This window comes from Vigna angularis, chromosome 6 (genome assembly GCF_016808095.1).
Source record: "Vigna angularis cultivar LongXiaoDou No.4 chromosome 6, ASM1680809v1, whole genome shotgun sequence".
In the NCBI taxonomy this organism is placed as follows: Eukaryota; Viridiplantae; Streptophyta; class Magnoliopsida; order Fabales; family Fabaceae; genus Vigna; species Vigna angularis.
The window spans coordinates 20,604,853-20,629,451 of NC_068975.1; the positions used below are offsets into that span (position 1 = coordinate 20,604,853).

At 32.7% G+C, this 24,599-nt stretch overlaps 1 protein-coding gene across 1 annotated transcript; it reads right to left on the reverse strand.

Moving 5' to 3' along the window:
• Positions 1–5,811: 5,811 nt before the first annotated feature.
• LOC108320979 (protein DNA-DAMAGE INDUCIBLE 1) lies at positions 5,812–15,426 on the reverse strand. Its single transcript, XM_017552586.2, has 16 exons — positions 15,223–15,426; positions 15,103–15,135; positions 14,594–14,736; positions 13,765–13,873; positions 13,432–13,548; positions 13,188–13,253; positions 11,654–11,716; positions 11,516–11,560; positions 11,293–11,354; positions 10,050–10,143; positions 9,509–9,601; positions 9,351–9,420; positions 9,145–9,215; positions 8,735–8,780; positions 8,404–8,429; positions 5,812–6,101 (listed from the first exon to the last, which is right to left on the reverse strand). Exons 1-16 carry the CDS (start codon positions 15,286–15,288, stop codon positions 5,955–5,957), a joined length of 1,251 nt encoding a protein of 416 aa, XP_017408075.1. The 5' UTR covers positions 15,289–15,426; the 3' UTR covers positions 5,812–5,954.
• Between the last annotated feature and the right edge of the window lie 9,173 nt (positions 15,427–24,599).

The window sequence follows — 24,599 nt, forward strand, 5'->3', positions numbered from 1 at the left end:
TCTTGTTAGCTTATGTGTGCCGAGTTCAATCTACAATAGGTGATAAGTCCTTTTAGTCTCTCTTTAAATTGACTCTGATATGAGAGAAAATCAATAACAATCTACCATAGGTTATTATTTCTTATTCGTTTTTCACGTGAATTACATCAACTAAAACACTAATTATTGATAATCAAAATTAAAATATGTTTTCTCTTTTCAGTTATAAAATATACAAAAACTAATGTGTGGGTTGGTGTTTAAATGTCAATATGTATGAGTTATTAAAAATAAAAGGCCAAAATTACTAGAAGTTAGAGGCTATCACAGGTTAAATATTCAAAATGTTGGGTAATTTTAAATGTCTTTATTGGAAAGTGAAGTGGAAAATTAGTTGGTTAAAGATGAGAGATACCTATGGTATATTAACATTTATATTTTTAATAAGATCAATTATCATTTAAATTTCCCACTGCATAGGCAAATATTGTGGCACGTATGTATATACTTAAAAATATAAATTGTGGTACAAGTTATTTAGTGCTGAATAGAGTCTCAGACTTGAGATTATATTGTCTGTCATTCATTCCCAGCTCTTGGACTATTTAAGTTCAAATGTTACTTCCTGCACCTCACGATTTCTTCTCACATACCCTCAAATTTTCAAAATGATCACTATTTTTCAGAAGCTTTAAGCTTTACAACAATTTGGGAATATAATTTTTGGAATAAGATTTTTTGAAAAATATTTGGGAACAGTATTTCCGAAACGCATTAAAGGCATTCCAGAACAGGTTCTTTGAAATAAGATTTCCAAAATAAACTTTCCAGAATGTATATAATATTTTCTGGAATGAGTTTTTTAGAACACCCTTACATGAAATGTGTTTTGAAAAAAGATTTCTTCAATGTTTAATTCAATAAGAGCAATGTCATAATAATAAATAAGATTAAATATACTTATAATCTTTAAATTTATATCCAAAATAGTAATTTGCTTTATTTTTTTGTAAATTTTGATATAATTTGGAGTGTTAAATTTTTTTATGTAAAACATTTTAAGTTTATATTAGAGTTACATTCTTTAACATGTGAAAATAATTAACTTAAATAAATTAAAAGAATTATTTCAATTTCATTCTTAAATTTAGATACCAAAATGTATTAAAGTTTAAAATATGAATAAATTTTAATTTATTGACATAATAAACGAACTAAAAATATATTTAATTTTTCTAAATAATATTAACTATAAAAAAGGAGATATAGAATTAATTATTTATAGACTTTTGGACCTTTGAAAAATACATTAACAGTTTCTATACATGTTGTAACATCCTTTTTAGTAGTATAAAACTACTAAAATAAAACATTATATAGATGATAACTTACCAAGAATTACAAACTTCCAATGAAGGAGAGCTTACACTTTGGAAAACAAAACTTTATTTATGATTGCTGCTATTCTCTCGATCTCACGCTGAAAAGATTGAAAAAGCATCCTCCTTAAGCTTATATCATTAAGGTGATCATTGTAAAAGAGAAAACATACACAAAGACAGACAACACATAAGCAAGGGTAAGCTAGTGTACAAAAAAGTCTCAGATAATAATTTAGTTTAACAATTAACAACATTCAAGAACAAACAATTCATACAACCACAAGACCAAGCTTCATCCACTATACTCACTTATCCGGATATAATGTTGATATAGACCACCGAAGGCATGCACTCATGGTAGTATTTATACTATGCAGAGTTATAAACAAGGGTAACTCGACCTACTCACCATGAGGTAAATCTTCTACTCCTAAACTCTAGAGGGCTTGGGTGAAGACCTCCTGCCATTCTCTCCGCCACCCGATCCACTCTACATGAGTTAAATGGTTGGTAGAATATTAGGATACCTGGGTACCGTAGTCTCTCTATCAAGCATTCTCTTACAACTTGCTAAAAAATAAAATCTCTCCTTGAGATTCTTCTCATAACACACTTTTCTCATTCTCATTAAACACCACTTTCATTCTCATATAAACCTTATATTTATATTTACATTGCATACAACACAAGAATCCATTTGAAACCATATACATATAACATTTCACTTTTACAATAGTTCACACAACACTTTGATATCTTCATCATATATTTCATCAAAGCATAAGGAACCATGCAACATTTATGAAAGAACAGAAAAAAAAAAACCCAGACCAGTACCTCGAAATACCGAAAACAACAAAAAAAAGTAACCCTACTGACTACCGCTCAGCACCACAAACTAGCGCTCAGCGCCAGCGAGACAGAGAGCTGACGCCCAGGCTGATGCTCAACGCCATGACAAATCCAATCCCTCTTTTTATTTGACCTTAGACACTTCTCCCCCAACTTCTACTACTCCCTAAGACCCTATAAATGCTAAGAAACTTCAGAAAACTCACCTCTAGCTCAAATTGACCATTTCAAACCAAAACAACTTCTCTAAGCTACCCAAACTCATTTCCAATTCTTCTAACAACCATTTCACTGCAAAATCTACATAACCCAATTTTGATTGACTTAATAATGGACTCTAGATTCACTAATTTAACTCAGAATCACTCCCTTAGAAATTCAATACCTAAAACCCCTCTTTTTGACCAAAAACCATGCAAATACCCCCTCCCAAGACCTCTACTACAATATAGATTAGATTTTACTGTTTTAAAAATTTCAACAAGTCCAAAATAGTTCAAAAACTGTCCCTAAACTGCTACTGCTATTAAACCATCATTCCTTCTAAAATTCACCTCTTAAAACCCCAAATTTCACTCTAAAATGGTATAAAATGCACTCAAATGTTACTTCTCAATTTCAACTTTATGCTATAACTATTTTAGGACTTAAACCAAATATAATAGATCCAAAGACTTTTACTAAACTACATAATTTTCTTTAAATCCACTAATCCAAAATTTGACGTGCTAACACCCATCACTTTAAATATCCAATTTATACTCAAAATCCCCAATTCTTTCAACTATCAATAATAACATAGTTTTATCTCAACAACATTTCCATTTCATCAAACTATAAGTTATACAACAATCATACATTCACAATTATTCCAAAAACACATCAAAAAGGGCAATTACTCATATTTTTCCAAATTTCACACCACTAACAATCTTATAATCACATGCACACCAAATGACAGATTAAAAAACATCTTACTATAATTATGAAAAGCAAATTAGCTTCCCTTACCTCACAATAAACTGTCCTACTCAAGGAACGTTCTGTCGATTGCTTAAAACACAAGGAATCTCTAGACGAACCTACGAAACACCAAATTGGAAGCGGACAGAGTCCTTAGAAATCTAGATTAACCAAGAATGACCAGAAGAAGCATGGTTACACATGCAACAATACAAGGTTATTCTAAAACAGATTTGGGAACGGAAGAAGAAAAATAAGTCGGAACTTACCTACTCTATTCTTGAAATTGATCGGCTACATTTATAGATCCTGACGCCGTGAAAGTAAAGACACCTCCTTATCAGATGACTTAGGAGCAAGAACACTTAGAGAAAAGGTAGAGAACTCTAAAAAGTGGTTTCTTGAAAGATGATATGTTTTAAAAATAATGAAACTTGTTTATAACAATTCATTTTATATTAAAACTTTTTAATATTAAAATAATTGAGTTTCATTATTTTTAACTCACTACCACTTCTAAAATATCATTTTCTAGGTCTTCACATATATTTTGTTAAATAATTATTGAAATATACACAACATAATATCATAATTATCTCTGTTTCATGAATAATTATAATAATATCTTAGATAACATAATTCTCTCTCAATGTTTCATGAATAATTATAATAGTGGGTCTATTTATTATTTTTGGATCTATAAACCAAGTCGGTTATATATAAGACATAAAACACCCACTTATAGGTATTGTACCGTACAGTATCCAGGATACCATATGGTCTCCATACGGACCGACTGTCCTGTATGGACCGAACGATCTTCCCAAGACCACCCATCAGGCCGACCACCAGGCCGACCACCCATATGGACCGACCGTCCTGTATGGACCGACCACAAGGCCGGCCACATGGTTAGATTATAAACAGTAATCATTCATTAAAGCCTCTAATGAAGATTAAGGTATGATTGGGCCATCATCAGGCCCACAAAAGGTAAAAGCCCATTACAACTACTATAAATAAGAGTCTCGGGTATGATTTCTGGGCAGACTGCACACGCTGCACATTATGCTCTACTTGCATCACTTATTATAATCGTTCGATCACTTTACTGACTTGAGCGTCAGAGTGTCTTTGACAGGCGTCCACCCTGCTTGGAGGAGGACGACGACCACCTGGAGTGCATGGAGAGAAGCCCGCTCGGTCTTCAACCTAGAGCATGGAGTAGCGTCCGTCCGTCCGCCCCAAGCCTCGTCCGGTCCGTAGCGTCTACATCGTTCATCCGTCCAGTCTTTAGCATTCGCTAGTCTTTGATACTATTAGGAGTGTTTTAGTAGGGTCCCCACCAGATTCGACTGAAACAGGTACTCTTTTTAATTTTTGTCCTAGTATATTAACTTAAGTATTTATGCCACTTCTATCTTCAAATCTATAGAATATATTTTAGAAATATTACTCTTGTATAAGATACGTAGTTTAAGCTTAATTATATGTGGGTTAGTTTATAATGTGAAGAATAAAAATCATATTATACTCTTCTCTTACTATAAACAAAAAAAAAAACAGTATAAAGAATGTAAGACTAAGTTAATTGTAGCTATTGAGACTTGCTTCATTTGTATAGCTTGCTCAGTATAAACGTTATTTGAGCCATATTCTTTATATATATATTTTCTATAATATTAATGATATATTCTTCAAGATGTTTTGTGCATATTACTATATTTGTTTTGATCGTACTTACATTTTCTTATAGAAGGTCACATTTTTTTTCTAGGCTAAAATTGTATAAACATAGAAATAATTTGTTTTTTTTATAAGCACAAAGAAATAATTTGTGATTGCATGACAAACTTTATTTCTTGTTTCGTTTAATTTTTATTCATCTCTAGCTCTCAAATTGACAAATTCACTTTGCATACTTTCTTCCAAAGTAAAGCATATAGTCATTTTTTAATTTATTAGATTCTATATATAAAAAACATGAACGCTTTTTAATCATTTAGCTCAATTTAGATTATGCATTTTATCAAATATAAATGATTTCATGTATAGAAATAGGTGGATACTTTAATATACATTTTATATTTGTTACCATAGAAATTTATTCAGAGGAATAATCAAATATAGATCATCTCTACCTCAAATAGTATACTTGGTATATAAAATGTACTCATTCTTTCCTACTCTCACATTTATTAAAGTCTTGTATCATTGGAGTACAAAGGCCTGATACCATCTTATATTCAATTTCATAAGATTATTTGAATTTAAAATTTTTTATATTTTATTTTCTCTCTTTAACAAAAAAGTTTGTAAGATTTTTTATACTAAATATTTTTAACGTTAACAGATTGTTTTGACTAGTAAGAATTTTAGCTAACAATAGAATGAATCGCTGAAAAATATTCTAATCAATGATTTAAAAACTTAACTTTAATTAATATAATCAAAACAATTATTATCAATTTTAACTAAATAAATCTTGAAGAATTTGGTTACATTATTGAAACACATCATTAACCGATTTTTTAATTGATTTATTCAAACAAACATTTAATAACTAAACAAATTGAAATAAAAAAAATTATTCTAAAATTTGTTATCCATACCCACATAAAGGTTACGTAAAACATTAACCGACAATAACAGGGTTTTCCAATTAAATAGAAACATTCTTTGAACAATTTCACAATAAATGTCATAAAGTCTACAATTTTGATTTTAGAAATTATAATTGAATTGAGTAAGTAAAAATTGTTTAAAGTAAGAAATTAATCAATTGAGTAAGTAAAAATTGTTTAAAGTAAGAAATCCAGCAGCCTGTTTCTCATTGCCATTGAATATCTGAAGAGCTTCTACAACTGCATTTCTTTCAAATCCCAACTCAACAAGCTTTGCAACTTTGGCTTCAAATTCAGAATCCTACAGTCATATCAGAGAGAAATCAAACATTTTGCAATTTAGACAAAATAGACCAACAATAATAACTACTTCCCATTTTAAGTGAATCATCAACTTGGTCCTCCAAAGATTTTTAAACTAAATTAATCTTTCAAAAATACAGTACATACTGTTGAATATAGTGAAAAACTATATTTAAATTAATCTCCCTTGTATAAAATACACACATAGGTTCTCTATTTATAATAGAAGAAATATGGGCTAAGCCCAAAATACAAATGAGAAATAATAACAAACTAACTAAAAGATAAAAGATATAATATATCTAACACTCCCCCTCAAGTTGGAGCATACAAATTGTATGAACTAAGCTTGAAATAGATGAACTCAGTGTTGAACTAAATGATTTGTCTTCAAGAGTGTGAGGCAAACATAGATGGACTAACAACAGCTTGTGAAACTTCAACTTCAAAAGTGGATGAAGGAGAGCCGTGTGGACAATGATAAACTGCAAGGACTGATTCCCAATCAATGATGGAAGAGTGACGGGATCAACAGTGGTAGCTGAAAGCTAAAATCTACAAAACTGCAGGGACTACACCCATATATATGTGACTTGCAGTGTCTTGGAAACGTACTCCCCCTTAGTGTGAAGGGTGGAAATGTGGAATGTCACAGTTGCTGGACCACTAAAACAAAACCAAATATTAAGCTACAATGCTGAAACAAAGGCATCAAAGATCCAAAGATATGTAGGAGGTCCAAAATTCTTTGCTGGACAACTCCCAAGTGGTGATACTTAGCAGTGTATCACAAGAAGATCGAGCTAAACTCTAGCCCAAGAAGAACTTGCGTCTGTCTGAGGCGGTAGCGACTGCAGCGGCGGTTGACTGTTATAAAACTGTAGGGACTAAATTTTCATCACTGACTGATGGGGCCTATAGTGGCTGGAAGCGACAAAACTACAGGGACTGCCATCATTAACTGACGAGGTGATGAGGGCCTACAGTAGTTGGAAGCATACAATGCCTGGACAGCGGCAAACGACGCCTGGACAGCGGCAAATGGCTGGGACAACTGCAAACGGCGCGGGACAGCGGCAAACGGTGCGGGACAGCGGCAAACGGCGCGGGACAGCGGCAAACGACGTGGGACAGCGGCAAACGGCGCCGGACAGTGGCAAACGGCGCCGGACAGCGACAAACGGCGTCGGACAGCGGTAGACGGCACGGACAGCGGCAAACAGTGGCTGGACAGCGGCAAACAGTGCCTGTACAGCGGAAAGCGGTGCCTGGACCATCAACGACGGGGCCGAAGACAGACGAAGATGGCAGCAATGGCTACTCTGGAAGGTCTGAACAGAGAGAGGGAGGTCTGGCGAGAGCTATGGAGGTGTCGCGGTGAAACTCCGACACCGGGAAGGCGGCACGTGCAAAACACGCACCCGAGATCTGACGAGAAGAAGGCAGCGCGTGGAGGCGCGTTGAGCGGAGTCTGTGCTTGTCTCCAGCGGGACTGGCCGTCGCTCGAGGAGACGCTTCAGATCTGCTGGTTACCGGTCGAAACTGTGACGGCGACCGGCTGCCGACGACGGACTGGCCGGAAAGAAGCGCTGCATGGCGGCGCGTGACTGAGAATTGGCTCTCGAAACCGGCGTGGTTGGTCGTCGCTCGAAGAGACGGTCCAGATCCGCAGGTCACCCGTCGAAACTGTGACGGTGGCCGGCGGTGGCGACGGCGGCGGCAGCGACGGCGACCGGAGTTAGCAGCGACGACAACAGAAAGTGGCGGCGACAGCAGTGGCACACTGGGTCTGGACTGGTGCTGACTGTGGCAGAGATTTAAGAAGAAAAAATGGACTGCCCACTGAGATTTTAGGGGCTGCCAGCGGCCGGCCGCCGGCAGACAGCAGAGACCCCGGAAGAAGATCAGAGAACCTGCTCTGATACCATGTTGAATATAGTGAAAAACTATATTTAGATTAATCTCCCTTGTGTAAAATACACACATAGGTTCTCTATTTATAATAAAAGAAATATGGGCTAAGCCCAAAATACAAATGAGAAATAATAACAAACTAACTAAAAGATAAAAGATATAATATATCTAACACATACCAATAAGGATAAGTATATGAAAGGGTAAGTTTGGAGGAAAAATCATTAAAAATTGATTGAATGACTAATTAATCCAAAGGGAACCATTTAGAGGGTTTAATTGAAATTTATTCTGACATGTGAAGGGAATGAAAGCCGATGTTCATATTCATACAGTCAAGCAAAGGGCAAAGTACAAAACTGAAATATTCAAACTTGAAAGCATACCTTAGCCCTGTCACTAGAAGCTCCTCCTGAAAGATAAGTAGAAATAAAATGATTATGTTATTGACATTGGACAAATTGATTACTTTGGAATTGTGAATTTTGATATGGCAAGTAAAAGGAACTTAATTTTACTACCTCATCAAATTTCATAAAAGTAAAGAGTTTGCAAACCTAAAAAAAGATTACTTTGGGTTAAAGTTTCATCGAAAACTAACCAATTGAACCCCAGAAACAGGACAAGTACAAAAGTGAATTTTTAGCATATTTTAAGCTCTAATTGTATAAAATGATTTTTCCCATTGTAGAGTTTTACAAAATCTCCATAACTAACCAGAAGGGTGGCCTCCAGTTGATGGATTATTGCTCCCTGATGTAATCTGAGTGCACAAGAAACATCACACAAAAAACTGTCATTGTCTTCATCAAAACAAAATGACAAAGCAGTCAAGAAAGGCCACAATAATTTATGACTATCTATGAATGTTTACAGCTTTTGCTCTTATCCCTTTTGATTGCAGGAAAAAAAAAGTATACTAATTAACATCTTGGCCTAGAAACCAGAAGATATATAAAATGTTCCAAAAATACACAGCCGAGGGAATTTTCATCCCTCATCATATTATATCATAATTACTAAAAGATTAAGAATAATGACAGCCTTAGATATCTAAAAGCGTAATAAAGCATTACAGTTTTAACTTGGCTGCTTAAAGAAAAGCATATAATCAAAAGTATACTTACATGGCCACCAGAGCCAGAAGCTTCCTTAGCATACTTTTCCTCATCTAAAAACCGAGATGGTATGTCTTTCTCTGAACATGACAGCCAATATGGTCAATACATATATTTATATATAATCTATGAAGGATTGAATTTAAAAGATAACTGTGCAACCGTATGAGGATAAACAGTAGTCAATTTTAAAATTAACACATTAGGAAACTAACCTTGCAAAAATGGCACAGAAACTTCACCTCCACCAACTCGCAAAACACTTTCTTTCAAGTCAATTATACACTGCAGACAAGATCCACAGCTATAAGAATAGCCGCTTAGAGTAACAACTGAAGGAAATGATATCAGAGAGTGCAACTGAGAATGGTACCTGGTGTTTTCGGAGCATATCCAGTCCAAATAGAAACTCCATATTGGGAGAGTCCAGCACCAAGAATGAGCATGGGTAAAATATACTCCCAATCTAAAGGAAAATACATTCACAAGATAAAAGGTTGGAGTGAAACATAACATGGACAAAGAAATACTGTAAAAGCTTATGAAAATTGCATCTCATTTCTCCAATCATTTAACCTTATGAAAATCACATTAAAATGAATTAAACAAGACAGCCACATGGTGAAAGAAGGCAGAAAGAGATACCTACCATTGCTAAAATTTAAATCACAAACAACAAAAATCCTTCTCAGCAATATATCAATATAATTTGAATCAGAATATAATACTAAACAATAGTAGCTCTAAAATTCAGTTAAATTTGCTACCTAATTAGAAAATACAATACCCAAATGTAATTAATATCAAAATTAGATATCCACATAAACAAGAGAAAATATATAATCATTATCTACCAATATCAGTCAGTAAGCAATAAGATACCCATAACTTGAGCTACACAGATCTGTTAACACCTTGATTGGCGCTACATGTATGCGACCCAATATTTCTGACTGGCCAACTCCATGAGCAATCCCTCTGTAACGCTGATCTAAAAGCCTCAGCAATCTGGAAACATGACCAGTAAAAAAAATCACATCTTCAATCCGGAAACTTATGAATAAGTAAGTACATGAGAACATATCATTATTCATTTCAATAGCCTATCAAAACAAAGCAAGAGAGAAAACCTCAAATGCTCACAACTAAAGACATTTTGGAGATGAACCTTCAAAAAGAATGCAATTTTATACGAACTTGAAATTATATCAGAAAATAGGAAGGCCAAGATGTATACAAGAATAGTTTTTTGAGACTCATAGTGCACAAAACCATAACTACAAAACTTCTCTCTTCAACAATTAAGCATTTACTGCCACATTTAAGCAAAACTAGTCTTCCTCGAACTCAATCAGGAACTTATCTTCCACCTACAGCCATTTTTTTTTTGTTGTTGTTTCATAATTCACTAGCTTAACATCAAACTGTAAAATCATACTCAGGCTCTTCTACTCTGCATGCAGAACACATATATGATTATGCATAATATTCCTTACAATTCTGCCCTCTTTCTGTTTTCCTTCCTTTTCTTAAACTATGATAGGTTCGGTATAGTGTACAAGAGAAGGAAAAGGTAAGGTAGTTAGTACTGCTGTCTTTGAACAGCTGTAACTGACAATAATAAACTGTTCTAGGAGTGTAGGAGGGACTTTTTTCGTGGAATCAGAAAAAAGGGTCTGTGGAGAGTGGGGTTCTCTAGAAAAACCTCAGTTGTATTGTGTGAGTACTGAAGTTCTTTCTATTCTTTGACTCTTTCCCCTACAACAATGGTACGGGATTGGCATCAAGGAAAGAAATAAAATTCTAGTTCTATTTTTCCATTCTTTTCTAATATCAGTCCTATCAAACTACCTGATTTATTTATGCTGAAAAGAAAACCTAACCAAAGGGAATAAATCTGAACTCTATTTTTTAATTGGGATTTACTTACAAATAAAATAATGTACACTTATGAATATCGGTGGAAATATTCATCCCATTCAAGAATGTATAATCTCCACAAGCAAGTAAGATGAACTTTACTTCCTCAATAGCATATCTATCAAGATATGTATGAGTAAATTCATTGGCAAGCAGTTGAGTTACTAATAAATTCAATCATTATATGGTATCATAAATGTCTTGGAAGCAAATTTCAGTCAAACAAATTTCTCATACCCACAACGCTCAGCACAGCTTTTTGATATAATGGTAGACTGAGCTCCACTATCAACAAATGCCTGAAACCAAGTGAGAATCTAATTAATGCATGTTGCATTTCATATAACAATTAAAAATTGAAATTGAAATCAACAAGCAAAAAAGAAAACATATTATATTCTGTGTAGTTTGAACCGAAAGTTGAAAAAAAAAAAGATACTACTTGTCACAAATCACTCACCTTCAATGGGACACCATTAACCTCCATATCAACATACAACATGACCTGAAATAATCCATCAAAACTGGAGCATTATTATGAAATTACAATAAACAAAAAAAGCTTCTAGCATTGAAAATACAACTGTATCATACATACCACTCTAGCAAAAGCTTCGGGGTTATGTTCTAATGCAGCTGCCCAATTTTCATCAATCCCTTTCTGTAAGATTAAACCGAACAAACATGATAATATTAATCAGGAAGAGGGGTGCCCAATGCAGGATCAATGATTACAAACGATGCTTTTGCAGACAAGCAAGTAATAGATTGCACATAACATGGTAATCTAATAGAATCTGAGAATGTCTAAATATTTGTCAACTGCACACAAGCATAAACAAGCACAAATTTAATCTGACAAGGTAATGCCATTCTTTAGCCAAGATATTATCGTAAACAAACTGGTTAGTTAAAGATTCACAAGACAGAAATTATATAAAAAAATATGTTTAACCTTATATAAAAAGAAAGAGTACTATAGTATTGATATAATAAAACTAAAATCAATGAACTTGAATGCAAATTGATTAACAAATCCACAATATGATTATCATTTGAATAGTGTTAAAGTTCAATTCATCATGACCATGTTGCAACAAGGGATTTATATTTAGCGCTATAGCAGAGTGGAGGAGTCCCTGTCTGCTATAGCATAGTGGTTTAGTGTAGTGACTAAAACAGCCTGAAGCCAAAACTGCCCACCAGTTTCTTCTTGTATCTTGAAATCAATTTCTCATAGATTTAAAATCCAAAAGTAGATAGAATATCATTCCATGTAGTAACGATTGTGTGTAGTATTAAAACAACCTCTGACATTAAAGAAAATATAACATTCTCATGTATATAAATATTGAAGATTATATAGCACTATAAGAAACAAAAACAAGAGCAGTGTATTTTGGTAACAAGTTCTCAAAGAAGAGAGTTAGATGTCATCAGCACTGTTGGGAGGAGATGGTGGAGAAGCAATTGGAGCAAGCACTGGTGTAGAAAGAAGTTCAAAGGGAAGAGTTGCAAGATATATGGTGGTAGGAGGAGGGGTGTAGGTAAAGTCGTAGAGAAACCAGGTGAAGAAAGAATAGAAAAGAAGGCAGGAAGCAAGAAGGAAAAAAAAATATTGAGAAAAGGGATGCAGAGGTGGGGCAAATTGGTCTTCTTCACATTTTTTTTGTTTCTCAATACCATATGAAAGTCTCATGTCCATTAAACAATGGCACCAATAGGTCCCAGCTTCATTAGCTATTTCCTTCAAAGTTGCATTGTTAAACAAAACCAGGGAAATACTCAGTTTATTTTATTTTCACCCACTATAAGTCTATCCACCTCACTTCTCTCGAAACAAGTATATGGTTAGTGTAGAATTGAATCGGTTTATTTCAGCACAAATCTGTCCACCCCACTTTTCTCAATAATAGCTTCATTTTGCAGCTTCTGAAAAAGAACAGACTATTTTTCCAAATTTAAGCTAAACCAAATGCATAAATAAATTGAAACATACAGTACATGGCAGTGCCTGGAAAATTCCAAACACAATTGGAAATTGATGTTGTATTGGTATAGTGAATGCATACGTCAAACGTCACTCTACCATACACCTGAGTTGTTTTATCTCTAATTAAAAAAATACTAACCTGGCGGATGGCAGCTTCAATCTTCTTTTGTGCTTCAACATCAAAAGGATCAGCATAAAGAAGAGCCTGCCAAAAGTAAGGCAAATAAATTTTTTGAGCAAAATATTATAACAGAGAGACAGCAAAGCACAGGGAATAAAATTGAATGAATACAAAGGATTCAAGCAGCGCAACTAGTCATGAGACAACTGAACTCAAACTCTTGACATGTAAAGAAACAATAATGATCATACAGCCTACTTACAAGTTCTTCTTCTTTCTGACGCTTTAATTCATCTCTTTGGCGATGACGCAATCTCAAAACTTCTTGCAATCTATTCAGATCATTCCCTAAAATAGCTTGTGCCAACTCTGGATCACTCTGTATTTTCCATTATAAAGAAGGTTACAATAAAGCCAATCACAAAAGAAAAGAACCAAAATATGAAATAGTGAAACAAATTTACATGCAAACAGCTAACTGACAGGAAAGTTCAAAAAAATTATTTTAAGAGTGAAAATGGCATATCATGTACATACACCAGATCTTGATAAATAAAGAATGTGATTAATATGTGATAAAACAAACATAACTTACCTGAAAGAGCTGACCCATCAAATTAGAATCTCTTCTTATGTGCTGCTGGAAAGCACCAGGGTTGACAGCGGAACCATCGGTATTCAAACTCAAATCATTGGTAGACCCACTGAAATAATTTAAATTTATTACAATAAGTATTTTAAGATATTGGTACATTATATTTCAATGAAACAACAGTTGACATAGATTATATAACAGTAAAAGTCAAGCGGGATGCATCATATGTTGATAACCCAACAATTGTATTGCATGGAATGACTTATCTCTTTTGCTGGTCCTAAAAAACATGGAATGGCTTATCTCTTCATTTTTTTTACTATCTTCACATTAATTATCCGTACCACAAGAATAGTGAGCAAATGAGAGAAATGCATCAAATTGTAGAAATAGTGTCTTATCTCAGAGACCAGTACGTCTGCTTTCAAAGTGCTATGCCCACTAGTCATCTTCCACACTTCCACTACCTCATTTGCAATATTGTCACTTCATTTTCTTACTTTCATTTATCCATAAAAACCTTCCTTTTACAAATGGCACTCAATTTAGTTTCATTTTTGCAACAACACATCAGTGAATAAAATGTTAGGGCAGAGACATGACTAGACTCAAGTCAAAATGGATGGAGTATAGAGTAAGCTGACTACAACCCACATTTTGTCCCATCACAGAACAAAAATTGTCAGACTCCACAAACTATATCACTGTGAAATATCAAATTATCAAATCAACCTGAGTACACAATCATAGCCAAGTCACATAGAATTTCACAGTTCTTCAAATGCTAAATTTCTATCATGTGCAATTTAACAAATTTGAAAGGTCATACCTAGAAGCGGCGGAGCCGGCCGCAGCACCTGACACCATCATCAGCAAATCATCATCCTTAACACCAAGGGCACTCAACTTCTCAGAATTCTTCACCTCCTTCCCATTGAACAGAAGCTGTTGTTGTTGAAGAGGCACACTAGTCTTCTCATATGCACAAGTTTAGCATCAAACAAAGACGATAAGAAATCCAATCACAGAAACAACACACCCAAAAAACAATTAAAAAAAAGCCACACAAATTAAAATCAAACAACATCCAACATCACCAATTGTACCAAAAAAAGCATGAATCGACCACAACCTCACATGGGTTTTGTTTCTGGATTGTCAAATAATGAAAAACCCACAAGCCATAATTTCAATGAAAAACGGTGTTTCCCAAATACCCTCGTCAACATTCACAAGAAAGAAAATTGGAACAAAGTTAACTCTTTTCAAAACCAAAAAAAAAAAAGTTTTTTTAAGGTAAGAAAGTGTTGGGTAGTGAAGAAGAACAAAAAAACTCACCTCAACCTCGAGCAATGCTTTGACGTTCTCCACCTACCAAAAGGAAAAGGGAATGAGAAACAGTGATGTGAAAAGAGAAAGATGAAGATAAAAACAAAAAGAAGGATCTTTTATGAGTACAGATTCGTGGGGATCCACATCCAATGTGAGAATTTGTTCATCAACAGTCATGACAGTGATCTTCATCTTCAATTTAACTCAACCGTTTCTCTCTTTCTCTGTAGATTCTGTGAGAACGAATTTGTTGATGTTTGGTACTGAGAGAGAGAGAGGTTTGGATGGTGAATTAGGTACAGAAAACAAGACTGTTGGAAGACTATCCTGTGCTGCCTTTTATACTCTGTGTGTGACTTGTTGAAGAGGTTTGGTTCATTTGGATTCATTCCATGCTAACTTCTCAACTAAGAAATTATTAAATATTTTTACCAATTTATATATATCATTTTGTTGGAGATGAAGATCAGTGTAACAAATTATATATATAAATTATCACATTAAGTAAAAATATTTTAATAAACTAATTCTTGTTGATAATTAATTTTAATTCTTCAACAACATGATGTCTTATATGTAATTAATGGTTTATTTATTTTATCCTTTTGTTTTCATTTTCGTTTCTTGATTAAATACTCTTTAAAATAAATTGTTAATAATTAAAATAAAATCTGTTTATCATAAGTAAATATAAAATGTATATACTTAAAAAAAATTATTTATCACATAATAGTGGTAAAGTATGTTCACTAAATATGGTATAAGGTCAGAAATTTGAATGATGTCCGTCACACTTCGATAATTTTATATTGTTTAGAAGTTGAAAAATGATTTTATATTATTTAAAAGTTGGGATAAAAAAATAAGTATATTTTTCTTAATATTTTAGAATTCTTTTAATAGTGGACAGGAATTACAACTTCTAAAGTATTGAAAAATAATTTTATATTATTTAGGAGTTGAGATAATATACATATATATATATATATATATATTCTTAATATTTTAGAATTCTTTTAATAGTTGACAGGAATTATAATCTCTAAAGTATAATACAGTGATTAATATTAAGAATATTATCTTAATATACTTAAAGTTTGAATATTTTTTCTCATTTAACTTTCGTAATTTTTGTGAAAACATTTTCTGATCATTATACACAGAAAATATTTATAAATTTACGGTGAACCAAACAAAATTTAAAATTTTTATAGTTATGTTTTAATTTAGTACTTCATTTTACTTTTAATAAGATCATCCCTAGGAATAGTACATGTGTACATGAGAAATGAAAAAACTATAGTTTCTTATTGCATATTTTTGCATGCATAAAAACTAATTAAACTGAATATAAAATCAGATATTTAACACCTCAACTTTTTGGTTTCTCATTAACATGAATACATCTTCAAAACTCACATGGTCGATAACCAATTAACATTTAACATAATTAAATGGAGATTAAACATAAAGTATAGTTTAAATCATGATTGGATCCTTCTTAATTAATTAAAGAATAAGTACAATAAAAAAATATTATAATAGATAAATAACTAAGGTAAAAATAATAATAATAAGTTTTTTCTTAATTAGATTATCCTTCTACGAAGGAATTATTATTATTGATATAATACGACTTTGACCATTTTTACAGTTACTCTCACCACTTGAGACCGACAACTAAGATCAAAGACCAAAGAAAAAAACTATAGAAATTCATCTTCCTTGGACTGAAGACGAAAACAGAAACCGCAACTTGTTAATTCTTTGGGATCTTTATAATCTTTTAATAGAAAGCAAGAGGACACATTATTATAAAAAATAATATTCATTTTACATTTTCCTTTTCATCCAATATCTCAGATGATATTTAAGTAAATTGCACAATTCTAAAAATATATGTAAAAAATCTCAATTAGATAACGAGATAAAATATTATTATTTTTTGTTTGATTCTTCTTTTATCTCCGTAATTTCATCTTGCATTCTTATACATTTCAAAATTTTAATTTACTCCTTAGTTTAAGATTTTTATTTGAAGTTTCGGAATGTATAATAAAAAAAAATTGAAATATATATTATGAAATATAATATATAGTGTTATCAAAATGTATTACAATCTTCGGATTAATCTAACTCATCATGAGTTCAGATTGGATTGAGTTTGAAAAAAATAATTCTTTTATATGAACTAATTTTTAATTTGACCCAGTTAGAATTTGATTTATCCCGATTCGAGTTAAATCTGTAATTAGTTGAAGTGGCTCATTAATTCACCTAAATTTATTATTTTGTGTTTTAATATTATTAATTAATTTTTTTATTATATTGTAGAGGGGATAAAGAAGAAGATGGAAGTAATTGATGAAAGAAGAAGGTGATAAATGGAGAAGATGGGTACACAGTAAAAGAAAGATGTCGAAGAAGATGAGGATAAATAAGTCATTTCATAACTATTTGAGAATGCAAGTTTAAAATGTACGGAAGTGTAGGAAGAGGAAAATAAAAAACAAAAGAAGAAAATATGGCATTTACTTTATTCAATGTTCTTTTTAATGTTCACACCTTCTTCTCCTAATAGTTTTAGTAAATTCCATTGTTCAAAAGTTGTTGAAAAAGGTTAAATAATACAATCATTTGTATAAAAAAAATCGTTAATAATTTGGATGGTGTGATGAGAAGTGAAAGAGTGAAAAATAAAATAAAACAAAATTGAAAAAGAAAAATCAAAATCACCACTAAATATATTCACAATGCTTTAATGACTTATTTCAAGTTTTTAATAAGATTGATTAAGCCTTATTAGTGCATATCAATCCCTTCATCAATTATTATGTCATCATCGAGTCAATATGTAACATCTCTAAAAATACAGTAATAACTATACAATAGAAATAATTACCATTAGTAATATATCAATTCAGCCTTACATTAAAAAAGACGTGCGGTTTTGACCGAACGCACAATAAACAGTAAGAGTTCAAAAATAAACTATACTATTAGAACGAAACTGACCGAACGGTTTACAAAAGGGATTTACCGAACGGTCATTCCTAATAAAGGAGAGGGGGTCGAACGACACCTTACACTAATTATATTATACAATCAACCGAACGCACTACTGTTCGGCCTTTACTTCAACTTCTACGAGGTTCGCATCTTCCAAATTTTCTTCTTCCAGCGCCTCTTCCAAAAGTGCGTCTCCTCCTGCTCACATCCACACGGATGATCATCGCAACGACAAGACAAACGTACAAGACGAGACAACACGAGGAAAAACACAGGGTAAGCTTATGTAATTTAATTCAAGTAATAACATACGTTTATCAAATTCAAACACATCAAGTACATTTCAACATACGATACAAACAAGGCCTACTACTAGACTGACTGTCCGGACTGTATGAATTCTGTGTAGCTACGACGTTCGTGCACCCGGGTGATGTAGTAACTGGAATTCTCATCAGCTGCCACCCGAGGTTAGTCCGTTCCGCCCAAAGTAACCTTAAGGACTAGGACCTCCTGCCGTTCCCACACATGACCTACCCTCCTCTACGTGAGGACGAGTACTCACGGAACATCAGGATGAACCGCCAGCTAAGCATTTCCACATTCATACTTTACCAATTCCAATATTCATCCAAGAGTCGTTCCTCCCCGGAACGCTCGTTCAAATCCACAATCTTATATTCATCTCATATACTCTTCATCCTTTATAACCTTTCACTTAGGTGTCATTTTCAACATCCTTTCTAAACACATAAAATACCGAACGTTCCGCCCTCTTCATAACGAGGACGAACGATAGAAACGAGACCGATAAAATCTCTCGTTCCAGAATAGAATAAGACCAAGGGAGTTACTTTTAGATTTGAGGATAATCCAGGGTAAAATATATATAATATATAACGAACGTTATTTACATCGTGAATCAGTTAAATGAACTGACTCTCGTGAGTTCAAACCCATACTCAAACAATAATTCAAGTACAGAGGCTCTAGCCCGGATCCAATGAACGTAGACACGTCAGAACGTTAAATAACCATATTTTAGAATCATTCATATACAAAAACTGAATGTCAGTCAAAGATCGAACACGGTAAGAATATGCTACTGAAATTTGACGAACGTTATTTCATCAAGGTTGATTATACAAGAAATGGGTACGAGCGCTTGGTATAAGACCGAACACTACTCAGTATGAGCGCTAGGTGTAAGACCAAGCACTAATAAACTTCTAATAAAAGGTTTGTAAATATATTAAGTTACTATTGAAGTGGTGTTTACGAACAACAATAATGTACAATTACATATATATATATATATATATATATATATATATATATATATATATATATATATATATATATATTGGGTTTATCACATTAGACTCAAGCACAACTATGCTTGGCCGAACGCTCAAGCATAGTATTACCACACGAAGGCGCTCGCCCTACACTAGGATTCTCTCCAAATGAAAGAATCTCGTTTCAACTAGATTTACTAGGAAAACCGAACGGTCAATGACCGTTCAGTAACGAACGTACTTTATCATAGTGAAATCTCATATCCATAATCCATTTACATTCAAACTCATTTTTCTTAACTTATAACTTCCTAACTTTATAAAATTCATATCATAATCAACTTTCATACTTCATACAATCCATATCATATATGTTTCATATATTTCATACATTATAACATAACTCAGCCAGATTTCATTTCCATTCATTAAATAAACGAACGTTCATTCAATCTAATCATATTCATCATCATGCATCAAATTATTCAGTCAAATAACGAACGTTCATACAATACCACAACATACGAATTAAATTAAATAAGCTTCCCTTACCTCTTAAGATAGTCGAACGTTCACAAGTACAGACTAGGGTTCTCCTCTTAACAGAAGCCTTAACGTTCTACACCACGTTCTAAGAGCTATAACCAACATAAAGACCAGAAAATACTCAGAATGATAGGATCAACTCATGCAACCAGGAATTTGGGTTTGCATGTTACAAAAAACACACGAATGGAGGAAAGATGAACTTACCAGTTCAGAATCCTAAACTGATCGGTTCAAACGATCGTCCTCTACGCCGGAAGAGTAGAACTGGTGCCTGAACGGAGATTGAGGTAGAGAATAGGTGAGTTTCGGTAGAGAGAATGAAGAACTTTTAGAGAGAAGAAGGAGAATTCGAAATATCAGAATTTTGGAGAAGATGAGTGCATGCAGAGAGTGTGACGCGGTTTTCAGAGAAATCAGTTTTGTTTAAAACGAACGTCCGCTCGTCTGCTGACACCTGCATTCCACTATCTGATTTTCGAATCTTCGTTGATTGACACCTGGCGTTCGCGCAGAGGGTTTTGGGTGCGTTTTTAATGAGTCTGAGCAGGGGGTTTTTGGGTGCATTTAACGAGGCCTGACACAATCATCATGTTATTTTTTTAATATTTTTAAAATTGGTTATAAAAATACAGCTAATAAATTACAAAGATGTTGTTTGATGAACAAATTATTGAAATTTATTTTTCCCTGCTAACTTAATAGCCTCTCAACAGAAGTTGTTTATAAAACAACCAAATATAATAATCAATTAAAAAGAATCTAAATTGCAAAAGATTTGGCAATAAAGGATCAATCGAGAGAAAAAAAAACCATAACATTTATTTACAAAGAGATTAAACTTACAATTACTTTAGATAAATAAATTTTTAAAAGTATTATTTCCAAAATTTTCTACCTCATTAATTTCGAATATATCTTTTACATTCCAAAACTAACAAAGACACCATAATAATGTATTTTGATGAAACAATTTAAATAAAATTAGTTATTTGGATGCGAAATTAAAACGTTTATAATTTTAATAAGTATTTCAAATAGCTAAAAATTATAATTTGAAATTCAGTAAAAAAAAGAAAGAAAATAAAATTCTACAATTAGTACTTTTTTTTAGTCAATGACTTATGACTCAGGCTAACATCCTCTGTCACTGAGTTATTAAAATTCAAAAAAATTTAAAATTTATCATAGCGCTATCTAGTTACATTATTTCGACTAATAAAATAATAAATGAAATACTCCAATTATATTATTTTAACTTGTAAAACAAAATAACTTTAATTGAATATCAATGTTTTTTTCTTCTTCTCTGGAGTTTATCATGTCTCTATGGAACATCTGCAATATCATTTATTCACGTATAATACAATATACGATCATCGCCAATAATTTCACTCACGAACACACAAACACAAACATATATGAGATAGGCTACTGATAAAACAATCATAACAACAAAAATACATACATACATATTAATTATATCAACCATAATCAAACACACAACAAGATGCATACCTTCTAATTATACCAACCATTATCAAATACATAATAGGATACATATCTTCCGATTAAACTAAAAATTACTTTAGATAAATAAATTTTTAAAAGTATTATTTCCAAATTTTTCCACCTCTCATTAATTTCGAATATATCTTTTACGTTCCAAAACTAACAAGACACGAGGAAATTTAACAGCTTAATTTATTTATTTAGTAAATCTAAAAAAATTAAAATAAAATGAGTTATTTGAATGCGAAAATTAAAACTTTTAAAATTTCAATAAGTATTTCAAATAATTAAAATAATATAATTTGAAATTCAAGAAAAAAAGAAAGAAATTAAAATTTTACAACTACACAGTCTTTCTTTAAGTGTTAATGACTCATGATTCTTAGGTTAACTCCAACCCACTCTTAAATAAGTCTCTATTTTATTAGTTAATTTGACTTGACTTTTGACTTAAGTAAACTTTGATCGACCTTTAACATAGCTATTATTTGGTCTAATTAACTTAATTAGACATATAGACCAAAACAATTTGACTCGACCTTTAGCCTAGGCAAACTCATATCAACCATTGTTCGGGTTGACTTAAATGAACATTTGCTCGGGTTGACTCATATCAACTTTTGTCTAAGTTGACTCAGATAAACCCTCGACCAAAGACGAATTGCATCGACCTTCTGTCCTATTCAACCTTGGCTTAAGTTGATTGGACTCGATTCTTTGGTCAGACCAACTTGGGTCTACCTTTGACCTGACTAACTCGGCTCAACCTTCGGTCAGATTGACTTGACTTAACTTTCAACCACGCTGACTCGACTCGATCTTTAGGCCTTTTAGGCTGGTCAACATGGTTTGGCCTTTGGCTTAGATTGACTCAACTCAACTTTCAGCTCAGTCCAGCTTAACTTGACTTTCGACCCGATCTAACTCAACTCGACTTTCAACCTGGTTTAGCTTAACTCGATTCTTCGACCCGATCTACTTGGCTAGCCTTCAACTTGAGGTGGTTTAAATCAATTCTTCAACTCGATGACTTGGCTCGACCTTTAGTCAATATCAACTTGTCTCGATTTGATTCTTTGATCCAATTGACTTAACTCAAACTTTAACTTAGAATATCTCATCTAAATATTCGATTTAAGTTCTTATTTCGATCTTTGACTTAAACTTACCATTTCAACTTTTGTTATTTCTTTAGCCATGTAAGTTTTCTTATGTGAGTTTCTTAACTTGGACTCATAAATCAAACCATGTGAGTTGGACTAAATTCACACTTCTACTTTCTATATACATATACATCTACCTATTAAAAAATAAATTGTTAAGTATTATTTTAATATTTAAATTTAACTAATGTTTTGTAAATTTTAATTTTAAAATACATACTTTTAAAATTAAAATTTTTTCATAAAAAATAATTTTAATTATTTTATTTAAATAAGAAAATAAAAAAACGTAAGATATTTTAATTATTATATTCAAAATATTAAGAAAATTATAAAAAAATAATTAAAAGTATTTCTAATTTCAAATATTTCAATTTTTTAAATTGTTGGGATCCCAATCACAAGGTGAAAATTTAACCATGGCAGAAGTTAGGTAAGTGGTTCAGACTGAAATTCGCTCTATCAGGATTTACTTTCTTGTTAATACATTTTCCCAAGTATCCAATAACAATTTGTTTTATCATCACATCATACTAATGAATAAGATGAGATACTAAAATAATCATCAGTAATGTAGATGAATTAGACTCCTGAAGTTATCCCTTAATTTTCCATCTGATCTAGAGACACTGCTACACAGCAAAACCAGTTGCTGGAGAAGAACGTTTTAGAATGACTTTTAAACTCTTCTATACTTTTAGCTTATTTTGCATCATTGAACAAAAAACTTTTTGTTCCATGGATAATGCATGCAAAACTTCATGCAGAACGTAATTCTGTCATAATAAACAAGAAGGATTATCATGTTTTAATCTTCTAAAATTTTCCGAGTTCATTTTTCCAAATTTTGAAATATATTATTTCTACTTTTTTAATCTTTCTAATTTTGAAATATACTAATTTGAGTTTTCCAAATTATTTTAACAACTTTTTATAAATAAGAAGGAATATTTAAATGACGTTTAACTGACTAATAATTGAGCATTTCAAACTTAGAATAACCCAAAATAGACAACAACAGAAATTAGAGAAACTTAAATTAAAATTTAGTTATTTCAGGTGGAAAAGCATAATTTATCACATAAGAGTCTATTATATATAGGTTTAAACCCTTTAGTTGTTTCTATTTATGTGGGTTTTTCCCAATTTGATCCCCTTTTTATTAGAATCTCATTGAGTCTTTATAAGTGTTAATTTGAATCAATTGAGCCCCTTCCGTTAAATTTAGTTAACGGGGTTAAGTTTTTGCACAGGTGGAACATTGATGTGTCAAATTTTTAAAACGTGGCATATTGAGAGTTGAATAAGTGGAATTTAGCAATTTTTTAAATTTTAATAATATGAATTTCTGAAATAGGATTTAGGGTTCATAGAAGAGGAAGAAGAAGCTACAGGTGGCAAAGAAGATGAAAGTAAATCTGTCATTAAATGGGCAGAGGATGACCAAAAGAACCTCATGGATCCAGGAAATTTAGAGCTGGAAAGGAACACACGGTTGGAGAATCTTATTGCCAGAAGAAGAAAGGAGATTGATATCTGAGAAGAATCTAATAGACTTAGACTTTGCTGATATTCCCAGTAAAAACCCAACCCAGAAAAACCCAAACAACATCCAGAGCATCATCGTGAATCTCCTCGCGCGATCTCAGATCGCGATCTCCTTCTTTCACCTGTAATTCTCAAAATCCAAAAAACACAAAAAAAAAACCCAAACCGCCACTCTCCCTGAAATTGCGAGTCTTCTCCTCCATTAGCGCCGCACAACCTAGAATTGCATCAGCCTACATCGCGCTACCTTCACTTGCAGATCCAGAAAAGCCAGAAGTGCCGTAACCACCAAGAACTTCTTCTCCATAGATTGTGACACAAACCCTGCAAGAAACCACTTCTCAGAATCGCGCCACTACTTCCATGTTCTTCCTCCTCCAGAGATTTCGAAACCTACAAGGAAAGCAAAGAACCATAGATTCCTTAG

Coding starts and splice junctions, on each gene's coding strand:
- LOC108320979 (XM_017552586.2), bottom strand. CDS start 15,288: ATGAAGATCACTGTCATGACTGTTGATGAACAAATTCTCACATTGGAT. Junction 13,874..14,593: donor GCCGGCTCCGCCGCTTCTAG/GTATGACCTTTC, acceptor AAATTATTTCAG/TGGGTCTACCAATGATTTGA. Junction 11,561..11,653: donor CCGAAGCTTTTGCTAGAGTG/GTATGTATGATA, acceptor GGATTATTTCAG/GTCATGTTGTATGTTGATAT.